This window comes from Colobus angolensis, unplaced genomic scaffold (genome assembly GCF_000951035.1).
Source record: "Colobus angolensis palliatus isolate OR3802 unplaced genomic scaffold, Cang.pa_1.0 Scaffold104, whole genome shotgun sequence".
Taxonomy (NCBI): domain Eukaryota; kingdom Metazoa; phylum Chordata; class Mammalia; order Primates; family Cercopithecidae; genus Colobus; species Colobus angolensis.
Window position 1 is genome coordinate 9197322 of NW_012111364.1, and position 13184 is coordinate 9210505.

The 13184-nt window shown below is 36.7% G+C and overlaps 1 protein-coding gene across 1 annotated transcript in view; it reads right to left on the minus strand.

Moving 5' to 3' along the window:
• Window positions 1–765: 765 nt before the first annotated feature.
• The window catches only part of MIOS (missing oocyte, meiosis regulator, homolog (Drosophila)), a 36917-nt gene continuing 24498 nt past the window's right edge, over window positions 766–13184 (minus strand). The window contains exons 8-11 of the mRNA XM_011943544.1: window positions 9046–9198; window positions 7721–7925; window positions 2173–2302; window positions 766–1251 (exon numbers count right to left, since the gene is read on the minus strand). Coding sequence (XP_011798934.1) covers window positions 1155–1251; window positions 2173–2302; window positions 7721–7925; window positions 9046–9198 — 585 coding nt within the window. The 3' untranslated portion in view covers window positions 766–1154. The remainder of the gene's footprint in view (window positions 1252–2172; window positions 2303–7720; window positions 7926–9045; window positions 9199–13184) is intronic.

Consider the following 13184-nt stretch of genomic DNA (forward strand, 5'->3'; position numbering starts at 1 on the left):
TCTGCATACGGCAGCGATGACAGAGAAGCATCTTGTAAATTCTTTGTATTTCTAACTATCTAGCTATGAAATGAGAAAAAATAAATTTTAAAATAAAGTGTCTGACTTAGCCCCAGTAACACTTAATATTTAAAAACTTACATCTACAGTGGTCTCTGAAGTGACCCTATTTCCCCAACACTTCCTAGTCTACCTTGGAAAGAACAAGGCATGATATTCCAAATCAGGATGGAATTTGACAGTACAGAAACACTGACATTATACTAAATGGCTAGTTACATATAATCTTGCATAGACTTTGTATGCAGTAAAATGTTCTCAGGTGATGAGGTTGACAAATTAATATGGAGAAAAACCTTTGAAGACAAATCAGGACACTGGAAAGCAAAAGGTAGAAAGTGAAAATTTTGTATGTTCACCTGAAATGGTACGTTTTTCTCTTCTGAAGAGAAAAAGTTGTAAGATAGATTCTTCCTCGACTTTTCTAGAAAGATGATAATGTCTACGCCAAAAGATTGCTTATCTTAAAATCAAAGTATATGAGGGAAAAGGCTCCTTTAAAAAATACATATTTATACATACACACATAAATATGCACACACACATACACACATATATATAACAGACAGTAATAAAAAATATTCTCCAGTGTGGGATAGGGGCTCTTCAATTCTAAAAGTAAAAATCTGTAATTTTAAATTAATCTGAAAGAAATCTAAGCACAGCTGAACTTAAAACTATTGTCTGAATCATAGAATTAAGTCATTTTATTTTAAAAGTGCACATATTTTATTGAAAGATATCCAATTTCAGCTTTGAAGATATAGGCTCAGAATCTGTTCTTGGCTATTCCAGAAATTTTGCTTGTAGAGTGTTCATAATTTCAACCAAAACTTAGAAAGTTTTTCTAAAGTGACTTTTCAACCTGCTGAACAGAACTCATGTCTATACTGTGATGTTTATTTCAGCAGCATTTGTCTCTGTGAAGCACATCAAAATCACTCAAACATCAAAATTGCTGATCTGATAGAATGATTTATTTTCCCATTACAGGTAACTCATGAATGACTTGTTCTGAGGTATGTTTCTGAGCTATGAAGGACACCTATTAGAAAGCTCCACACTTGAAGGTTTCTCTTAAGGTGATAACATTTTTATGGCTGGACAGCCTCTGCAGGTACCAGATTCCCTGTTGTATCCAACTGCATACATTTACACGTGCATGCAGACACAGGGCACTCTGCATGGTCCCTAAAAAAACAGGTCAAATAACAGTTAAAAATCCAAATTAGACATACATACATTTATTTATCTTTTTTTTTTTTAAGAGACAGGGTCTCGCTATATTGCCCAGGCTGGACTCACACTCCTGGGCTCAAGCCATCCTCCTGCCTCAGCCTCTTGAGTAGCTGGGACTACAGGTGTGCACCACTGTGCCCACTTGTTTACTTATATCTATCTATAATGCAACTTTTCAAAATGGCATTTGGAAAAATGTAGAAACTAAAACCCAGCGGAAAAAAGCATCAAAAGCATCAAATTATAAATTACTGCCAAGCTGAACTTCAGGGAGAAGAAACACATACCTTTTACTTTCTACATATATGGCAAGATATTTCATTTACAGTTGTGAAGGTGACAGGGATGTGCTCAGAGTTTAAATTAGCTAGTGAGACAAATTGGGTATAAATGCTGTATCAATCAGGAGCACAGGGCCACTGGCACCATTCAAAATAAAATTCAAATATGGTCTTGAGAGTCTCAATTGCATGACTACATAAAAAGCTTACTTAGAAGAGAACTCAGGCAGCAGTATGATATGCTCTTTTATCATTTCATTAGTAATTCAATTGCATGATAAATTACAGCATATTCAGTTGTAAAAACTGTAAACACATCCTCTCCCCAAATAAAGTTAAATAATGTTATCAAACATTTAACTCATACAAAAGATTTAAATTAGTTCTTACATAAGTATTACCTTTACAGTTTAAGGTTATATAGAATATCTAATAATGAAATGTTCATACCACCTTTGTTAACGTCTGAGTGACAGTAAAAATAAAATTCATACTTTGGCTAAATGTTAATAGATAAACCCAAACTATTTAGAAGCAGTCTGTGTTATCCCCCACAACTCCAAGCCTATCAAAGAAGAAATGTGCTGATTACCTGAACCAACTAAGCATATGTCCAGCATGTCCACCATGCCTGCAATTATGACACCATGTAAACCAGTTGTTAAATTGGGCTAATTTTTTGTCCTTGCTCAAGTCCACTTTTTCATCTGATTTGGTTCCTCCTATGACGAAAGAAAACGATCTTCATTAACTGTATCACAATATTTTATTTAAAGTTACTTTCAAAAAGCATTTCTAAAACTGTGTTCCAAGTATGAATCACACATCATATTGAAATAGCAATTTTGATGGTAGGTTCTAGTTTAGATGAAGCGAAACTGAATGACAGAAGCTCCCCTACATTTTTAATAGCCAATATAAAAATGGAAAAAAATAAAACCCACTAAGAAACAATCTAAAGTTAAAACTTTGGGGAGACCAAATCAGTAGTTTAAAATCCTTCCACAAGGAAAATACCAGGCCCAGTTTACAAGTGAATTTTACTTAACATTCACGAAACAGGTAGGGCTGGGTGTGGTGGCTCATGCCTGTAATCCCAGCACTTTGGGAGGCTGAGGCGGGCAGACCACTTGAGGCTAGGAGTTCGAGACCAGGCTGGCCAACACGGTGAAACTCCGTCTCTGCTAAAAATACAAAAATTAGTCGGGGGTGGTGACATGTGCCTGTAGCCCCACTACTGGGGAGGCTGAGGCACAAGAATTACTTAAACCTGGGGATTGGAGGCTGTAGTGAGCCAAGATTTTACAGCTGCACTCTAGGTTGGGTGATGGAGCAACACTTCGTCTCAAAAAAAGAAAAAAACAATCAATCAAGGGATAGGTAATTCTCATCTGTACAAGCCCTTTGAAAGAAGAGAAAAAGCGGGAAGTTTCCCAATGCACTTCATGAGACTTGTGTAACTAAAGCAATTGCTTAATTAGACAATATTTTTACTTACTTGCCATCTATAAAGACATTATACATCAATAACTATGTTCAAAATTTTGCTTGGACTATTGCAGGCCACACTTTCATGACCAAAAGAATAATCTTGCAGTCAGGAATAGTTTTTAAAAATATCTGTTTTTGCTAATAATATGAGGTGAAAGGATGTGTAAGTAATTCAATGATTTAAGATGTAAACACAATAAAATTATTCCTGAAAGGGTCACCAACAATTAATAATGAGAGCGTAAAAAGGAAAGGGGGAAGAGATAAATAAAATATAGATCTGATATGGACACTACTTTAAACCTCTGTGTAAAGCTCTCATTAGTACTTGTCACTTTGTTTTTGTAAATTCTAACATAAACAGATAACAGACTGAATCAGAACAAGCATACCCTTATGTTTTTCTGATGAAGCTGGAAGTATTAAGGTCTACCTCACTGCCAAGTATAAAGGCTTAAGATCAAATGACTTCAAATTTTAAAAGACTTATAGTGAATTATGAAGACAAGTGCCACAGAACACTTTAGGGGAAACTAGAGTTTCACTTACGCACTAACTCATAACGTAAGAAGAAAATGAAGAAAACCAGTAGATAATCTAGCTTTTAAAAAATGTGTCATTATCCAGAAGTTAAGTTCTGTGAGGGCAGGGATTTTTGTTTTCTTTACTGTAACATTTCTAGCACTTGGAACAATAGGTACCAAATAAACATTTGTTGAATAAATAATATTTATGACGTTTACAATGATGTTAGAATTGTTTCAATAGATTTCTTATCTTCAAAGCACAATTGAATATAAAAGTATCAAGTCTCAGTTAAATAAGCTTGTAGAAATTTCAGCTATTTGAATCACAAAGCAAGACGGATGGATGCAATCTCTGATTGCAGGCAAAACACCAGGGAGGTTTAGATACTCGAGCCATTAGCCAGCACTTGATTTCTATTAGATCCTGTTTTATTTTGGAACCAGGACTCTTCTGATTTCACATATCAAAAAAGAGAATTTGCTTCTTTTTCTTTTTTTTAAACGTTTACTTTAGTTTCAGGGGTACATGTGCGGGTTTGTTATACAGGTAAATTGCGTGTCATGGGGGTTTTGGTATATGCATTATTTCATCATCCAGGTAATAAACATAGTACCCGACAGGTAGTTTTTCAATCCTCCTCCCACCCTCCACCCTCCAGTAAGCCCTGGTGTCTGTTATTCCTTCTTTATGACTATATGTACTCAATGTTTAGCTCCTACTTATAACGTGCGGTATTTGGTTTTCTATTCCTGTGTTAGTTTGCTTAGGATAATGGCCTCCAGCTCCAAGCTGCTGCAAAAGACATGGCTGCATAGTATTCCATGGTGTGTATGTTCCACATTTCTTTATCCAGTCCACCACTGATGGGCACTGAAGTTGATTCCATGATTAAACAGTGCTTATTATTCTCTAACTTAGCTCAGCAATGCCTTTAAAGATCATATTCAGGCTCTTGCTTAGGTCCTTTCACAACAATACACTTGCTCTTCCAACACCCCCTGTACTTATAATACTTACCAATCTCTTCACCCTAGTTCATGTCTTTTACTCTTGGTCTACAACCTAGAAGGCTTCCCTGTAATCTTCATATATTAAATCTACCAATTTTAAAGACTGGCTTAAATGGTAACTTCCTCCTGAAGCTTTCAATATCCTTCAGAAAGAAGTAATATTTCCCACTCTCAAAATTCCTAATTCTTTCCTTATATAATAGTCCTAATTCATGTTGGGGGTTTAGATGTGTTCCAGAATCCAGGATGTTTGGGATTTTAGAAAAAAGGAGCAAATATGTACACCTTGAGGGTAGTCTAAAGCACTCTGTAATCAAACTCGTTAGTATTTCTGCAGTGAAACATGAATATTCACTAATAAATAAGAGAAACAAATACCTTAATAGCCTCACGTCAATTCTGAACAGGTTTTGTGGCCAAATGAGATTACTGTCATTTTATTTTTAAAAGGCATTGGACTTTCAGATCTTTTTAGAGACTTTGAAATGACAGATGGAATTGTAGACCAGTATTTATTTTCTAGAAAATATCACTTATTTTATACTTGTTAACTACGCTTATTGTACACCAAAAGCTCCAAGAGATTCTTTGATTTATTCATCTCAGCACATCGGCCTTATATTAATGTACCAAGTAAAATCAGTGTTCAAATATGTATTATATATAAATAAATTATTTCTGAAGCAAATATGGAAAAAATTCTATAACAAATATGGAAAAATGTTAATATTTGATAAACCTGAGTGATGACTATTCATTATATTAGTCATAACAAAGAGTTTGAAATGTTTTAAGATTTTTCTTCAAATTCTAGAAAATTATTTTCTCTTCTTACCTATTTCAAAAATAGAAAAGATTGAAAAACTGATATTCAGCAAAAAGGAAGAGTGCCCAGGTGTAAGAATGCAAATAATCCTTATAGCTTCCTGAGGCTTGTGGTCCAAAAGATGTGTTCCATTTAATTATTTCTATATATCTCAGTTCATATACATATATGACTTATTTATGCTATATTTTACCTCCTTGTGCTCTCATTGTTGTAGATATTCCAAATTGTTATTTTCTGTTTATTAGGACTAGAGTAACATAAAAGAGTGATCAGTATGTAATGTATAAAATAAAATTCCTCGATTAAAATTTAAAACTAAAATGCACCTTTAAAACATTACGTATTGCCTTCATTTCTTTAAAAAAAGCATCTAGATGGAAAAATAATTGCTAAGCCAATGATACCAGCAAGTCTTTCATAAATGTTAATGTAATGATAAAGCAGACTACTTAAATGAACAAGATACAGAATAGAATTATAAAATGTGTGTACTAGAAAGGATCGCCAGTCCAGAGGAAGGTGCAAGTAACTCTCAATGTCACAGAGTGAATGTCACAGAGCTAGAATTAAAACAGACATTCTCACACTCTAACCAGTTCTTTATTCATTACACCTGTGTGCCAAATACCCAAAATGATTTTAATTGAAAATCTTGCCACCGTATCATTTTCAAATTAGGTAAAGAGCTGGAATAATTCCAGCCACCAGGTAAAGATATCTGATTATCTACTATTCTCAAATTTTTTTCCCATGTTTACTGTAAAGAGTAATAAATAATCTTAATATTTCTAACCATTACAAAATATAGGCTGGGCATGGTGGCTCATGCCTGTAATCCCAGCACTTTGGGAAGCTGAGGCAGGTGGATCGCTTGAGTTCAGGAGTTCAAGACCAGCCAGGGCAACAGGGCGAAACCTTATGGTCCCAGCTACTTGGGAGGCTGAGGTGGGAGGATCACCTGAGCCCAAGAGACAGGAGGCAGAAGGCAGAGGTTGCCGTGAGCCGAGATCATGCCACTGTATTCTATCCTGGGTGACAGAGTGAGATCCTGTCTCAAAAACAAAATGAAACAAAACAAAAACACTGTGTGTATATATGTATATATTCCAAATTGTTATTTTCTGCTTATTAGGACCAGAGTAACATAAAAGAGTGATCAATCAGTATGCAATGTATAAAATAAAAATCCTTGATTAAAATTTAAATCAAAACTAAAACGTACATTTAAAACATTATGTATTGCCTTCATTTATATATATATATATATATATATAAATTTACGAGGTAACTGACAAACAGCAGAAGCAGCATCGAAATCTAGCAGTCAAGGGACGTGACTTCTAGGCTGATACTTTCTCTATGCATTTTCTTATTTATTATTATTTTTTAATTAAAATTTTTTTTTAAATTTAGGACACAGTTTTGCTCTGTCGCCCAGATTGGAGTGCAGTGGCACGATCTTGGCTCACTGCAACCTCTGCCGCCAGGGTTCAAGTGATTCTCCTCCTCAGTCTCCCAAGTAGCTGGGACTACAGGTGCATGCCACCATGCCCAGCTAATTTTCTGTATTTTTAGTAGAGACAAGGTTTCACGGTATGAGCCAGGATGGTCTCGATCTTCTGACCTCGTGAGCCACTGGCCTCAGCCATCCAAAATGCTGGGATTACAGGCGTGAGCCACCACACCCGGCCAAAAAAATTTTTTATAGAGATGGGGTCTCACTATTTTGCCCAAGCTGGTCTCAAACTCCCAGGCTCAAGTAATCCTTCTGCCCTGGCCTGTCAAAGAGCTGGGATTACAGGCATGAGCCACACCGCACCTGACCCTTCTCTTATGTATTTTACAGGTAGGTTTTGAAGATGAATGAAGAAAAAATGTCAAAGTGCTTTAATGATGTCAAAAGATCCTTAGAAATACAACGTATCTGTTATTAGGTGTAGATATACTGACTTTTAAATAATCAAATTTGAACAAACTCCCCTTAGTGAAAACAGTGATAAGAAAATTGTAATATTTTAAGATTATTTCATATTTAAGTTTTTCTCACAAACTTTAAATTGCTCAGAACTTGTGAAATTACCTGAACTATCAATAGATATAGATTTTACTTTTAATTTACATAGTTCATAAATTATAGGAACATAAAAGCCTTCAAGCTAGTAAACTGCCCTTTCTTAGAAATAATAACAAACTCTAGCTAGTTTGTATTTTATTTGCAACATTAACTCAATTATGTAAGAATCATTTCAGCTCATAAAGCATTTTGTAAAATTATGTCATACCAGGACAGCTAGAAACTGGTGTTCCCATATTAATGAGACAAAGCGCACATCGAGGAAGGGGTTTCCGACAGCCAGGACAACTTGTGACTTTAGATTTTGTTGGTGAGCCACTCACACCATACTGACTAAAACCTCTGCCCTGATGAGGCACAGTTGAACAGCTGTAGGAGATTGACTTGCCACAGAAATTGCAACTCACAAAAACCTACAAAACAAATGAAAGAAAAAATAAATGTAATACAAACCATAATGGAATGCTAAATAACTTAGTTTGCTCCTAACAAATTATTTTTAAATACTTCTAAAAAAGTTTATTTTATATTTCAAAATTTATCTGCTAAGGTTGGCTAGCTCTCATTTAAAATTTGTACTTAGCAATTACATTTTTTGGATACTTCCTTTTTAATTATATTCTTACTAATATCACTGAAATTGGTGGAAGAACTCAAACTTTAGACTCCAACATTTTAGAAATAACAGTGACTTCAGAATTCACACTGGGCCATTACAAAATATTCCAGTATGACTTCTAAACCACAGTTTAGTGATGTAATGTTCTGAACAAAATTTTCTTATAAAGAAAACGCTGTTCCTAAGACAAAAAGGAGTTAATCTTATAATGGTAAATAGTTAAATTTTTTGAATAATAGCAATAGAAGCTGTTCGTTTTGTTTTTACAGTAAATTGCTAAGCTCTTAATCACTTATCATATAGATTAGTAACAGGTACTACCATGTAATGCTATTTTATCAACACTCTGGTTTTAATATAAGCACTTTCTCAAGTTCCTAAAATAAGAAAATAGCACCATCCAGTGACCATATTGAGGATAACATAATATTTGATATCTGAAGTAAGACACAGTAATTTAATGTGATATACCTTATGTGACAATAATCTTTTATTAAACTAATGCTAAAAAAAATTTCCATGTGTAATTAAACATACAGATATAGGTAATACTGCTAAAGTCTAGAAAAACCCAAATCCTGCCTTACTGCACATAAATAATGCCAAAAAACTTAATACACAAGTGAAATTTATAAGATAATATAATAGTTTAGAATCTGAAAGGGCTGGAAATATACTAGAAAACTTCAGGCCTGCTGTGGTTTGTTCTATCTCAGACTAAAGCTCAAGCCACTGAGATGATTGTTAGCAAGAAGCAGAACCAAAGGACAGGAAGATCAAGGACAAAGCTCAGTCTAGAAAAGACAAAGACATCAATGGGAACTCAATATAAGCAAAATAATGAGCTAATAGTAACTTATTAAATTGAATATCAACATGGTACAACTTGATTTTCTCCAAAACAATGTACTTACTTGTGCTAAAGGCTTGGAACTGGGATCCAACTTACTCCTGTGAATATCAAATTCAGCTCGTTTATGCCAAAATCTCCAGGCATCTAATAAATTTCTATAATTCTCAATCCAGTACTGAACCCTTTCATCCTTAAGAACATCTAAAGGTGAACCCTAAAATGAAAACATGAATTACTTCAATTATTTAAAATCTCCTGGCTAGGCCAGAGACTTCTGGGTAGCATATAAGTATGAGTAACAGAAGAAATAGGCTTTTTTTTTTTTTTTTTTTGCCAAAAGCTGGCTCCTAATGAGAATAAAGACAAAATTTATGGAAGCTCCATTAATTTATCTCAAGCTGGGTTCCACTAATGACATAAATATGTACTTTATATATCATACCTGGCCAGGAAGTGTAATTCTCTACCTTTTAGTTAAGTTTAAGAAAACAGAACTCCGTGGTTGAATGTTGTAAACAGTGATATGAATACCCTTCGTCCCAGCAATTAAAAACCTCTGGGTTCACAAACTCTGTTTACTATCAAATCCAAATGTAATAACAGGCTGGACGTGATGGCTCATGCCTGTAATCTCAGCAGTTTGGGAGGCCGAGGTAGGCGGGTCACTTGAGGTCAGGAGTTCGAGACCAGCCTGGCCAACATGGTGAAACCCTGTCTCTAGTAAAAATACAAAAATTAGCCAGGTGTGGTGGCAGGTGCCTATAATCCTAGTTACTCGGGAGGCTGACGCCCGAACCGGGAGGCGGAGGTTGCAGTGAGCCGAGATTGCACCACTGCACTGCAGCCTGGGTGACAGTGAGACTCCATCTTAAAAAAAAAAAAAAAAAAGTCCAATTGCACACCAAAATTGCTTGGTCACATCTGAACTAACAGTTAGCTTGGTCCTTCCTATCTAGCAATGCATGGTAAACTAAGATGCTGCTTTTATATACTTATTTATCCGTAAGTTAAACCCGTCTATTTTTACTCTTGCCTTCAATTAAAACATACATTTCTTGACTTAAAAATAATAAAACAACAAGAAAAAGCAAAACCAAACCAAATACCTTCTTAGTTCTTTTGCCCCTAGCCATAGTTAAAAGCAACACTTTGTTTTAGTTAAATTTACTTTAGAGTTCTTCTCATTAAGAACTTCAAGTTCTTGCCAGTAAGAATTTTCCTAAAGTTATATTTTCCCTGGCAGCTGTGACATTCCACATTTCATCTATGCTTGCTTTAGGTTTTCTTTTCTTTTCTTCTTTTTTTTGGAGACAGAGTCTCACTCTGTTGGCCAGGCCAGAGTGCAGTGGCACCATCTTGGCTCACTGCAACCTCTGCCTCCCGGGCTCAAGCAATTCTCCTGCTTCAGCCTCCCGAGTAGCTGGGATAACAGGGGTGTGCCACCACGCCCGGCTAATTTTGTGTTTTTAGTAGAGACGGGGTTTCACCATGTTGGCCAGGCTGGTCTTGAACTCCTGACCTCAGGTAATCTGCCCATCTCGGCCTCCCAAAGTGCTGGGATTACAGGCGTGAGCCACCATGCCCGGCCGCTTTAGGTTTTCTTAGAAGACTTTCAGCCCTGTTCAGGATATCTTCCTTAACTTTACATAATGCAGAAAGGAGAGAAAGCCTCTACTTCTAATGGTGCTTTGGCATCAATCTGAAGGTCAGTTTTCTCAGTCCTATAGAAAATTGAGGGCCAATAGAAAACACAATTTCAGAGAGAACCTGGCATATATCTTACTTATTAAAAAAAAAGAACAAATATCATAACAGCTAATATAATCTTTAGACACCCAATCAAAAACTGAAGCAACATATCTTTCATCTATCAAATTCGGTGTTAATTACCAGAGTTAAATTTAGCTAAAAGAACAAGTGAAACACACAGCTTACAATTTCATTTCTTAAAAAAGTAGAGGTCTACTCTAGCCCTAATTATGACCGACTAGGCGGAACTAAGTACCAAAGTAGCATATAATCCTTTGTTTAAAAAGAAAATTCACAGAAAAATAAGATGTTTGCATATCTCATTCTTTCCCCTTATATGGCAGGAAGGAGATAAACTAAGAAAGAATTTGGTCAATACATATACAGTAAATCTTCTCTAGATCCTCTCCAGTAAAGCCTAAACATGATCTGTAAAGAAAACCACAACATGATCTGTAAAGAAAACAGCTCAGGCTGCGCTTGGTGGCTCACGCCTGTAATACCAGCACTTTGGGAGGCCAAGACAGGCGGATCACAAGGTCAGGAGATCGAGACCATCCTGGCTAACAAGGTGAAACCCTGTCTCCACTACAAATACAAAAATTAGCCAGGCTAGTGGTGGGTGCCTGTAGTCCCAGCTACTCAGGAGGCTGAGGCAGGAAAATGGCGTGAATCCAGGAGGCAGAGCTTACAGTGAGCCGAGACTGCACCATTGCACTCCAGCCTGGTCAACAGAGTGAGACTCTATCTCAAAAAAAAAAACAACAAAAAAAAACAGTTCAGAGATTGAGTCTGACCAAATTAGAAGGGCTTGGGAAAACAGTGTTTTGATTAGTAAAGAGATAAGGAATCTGAACCGAGAAATGTAAACCAGGGGGCTCCAACCCCCAATATACCCCCAGGTCCGCAGTCTGGTACAAACTGGGTCACACAGCAGGAGGTGAGTGGCAGGGCAATGAGCAAAGCTTCATCTGTATTTACAGCTGCTCCCCATCCCTCACATCACTGCCTGAGCTCTGCAGTGGTGGCATTAGATTCTCATAGGAGACAGAACCCTACTGTGAACTGCACATGGGAGGGATCTAGGCTGCATACTCCTTATGAGAATCTAAATGTCTGATGATCTGTCAGTGTCTCACATCATCCCCAGATGGGACCATCTAGTTGCAGGAAAACAACCTCAGGGCTCCCACTCATTCTACATTATGGTGAGTTCTAGAATTATTTCATTATGTGTAATAATAATAGAAATAAACTGCACAATAAATACCATGTGCTGGAATCATCCAACCCTCTGGTGCTATAAAGTCCCTAGTGCAAAAAGGTTGGGGACTGCTGATGTAAACTATAACAAAGTTAAGATTCTGAAACTGAAAAGCACAATAACTGAAATGAACAATTCCCTGGGAAGTTTAACAGCAAATGGAGATGATGGAAGAGTCCATAAGTCAACAGAAATCAACAAATCTGGGCCGGGCATGGTGGCTCACACCTGTAATCCCAGCACTTTGGGAGGCCACGGCGGGCAGATCACTTGAGGACAGGCATTTAAGACTAGCATGGCCAATATAGTGAAACCATGTCTCTACTAAAAAACCAAAAAAATTAGCCAGGTGTGGTGGCACATGCCTGTAATCCCAGCTACTTGGAAGGCTGAGGCATGAGAATCACTTGAATGCATGAACCTGGGAGGTGGAGGTTGCAGTGAGCCAAGATTGTGCCACTGCACTCCTGCCTGCGTGACACAGCGAGACTGTCTTAAAACAAAAAACAAACAAACAAAAAAATTAACTAATTTGAAGAATAGTGGGAAAAAAAACATGGAAGGAAAAAGAATAGAGCCTTAGGCACTTATGAACACTATGCAGTGGTTTAATACATATGTAGTAAGAATCCTAGAAGAAAAATGGAGTAAGATTGAGGCAGGAAAAAAATATTTAAAGAAAGAATATCCCCAAACTTCCCAAGTCTGATGAAAAACAGACATGCAGATCCAAGAAGCTCAGTGAACCACAAGCAGGATAAAATGAACCACAACCAGGCACATTAAGGTCATACTACTGAAAAATCAAAGGTAAAGGAAAAATCTTGGAGGAAACCCAAAAAGATTGTCCTATATATAAATAATAGAAAACATTTTATTGATGGTTGCAAGGAAATCAAATTTATTTAAACATTAAAAATCAGAATTTAGGCTGGGCATGGTGGCTCATGCCTATAATACTAACACTTTCAGAGGCCGAGGCGGGCAGATCGCTTGAGGTCAGGAGTTTGAGACCAGCCTGGGCAACATGGTGAAACCCCATTTCTGTCAAAAATACAAAAAATTAGCCAGGAGTGGTGGCGTGAACCTGTGGTCCAGCTCCTTGGGAGGCTGAGGTGGGAGGACTGCTTGAGCCAGGAGGCTGCAATGAGCTGAGATCCACCCCAGCCTGAGTGATATGGTGAGAC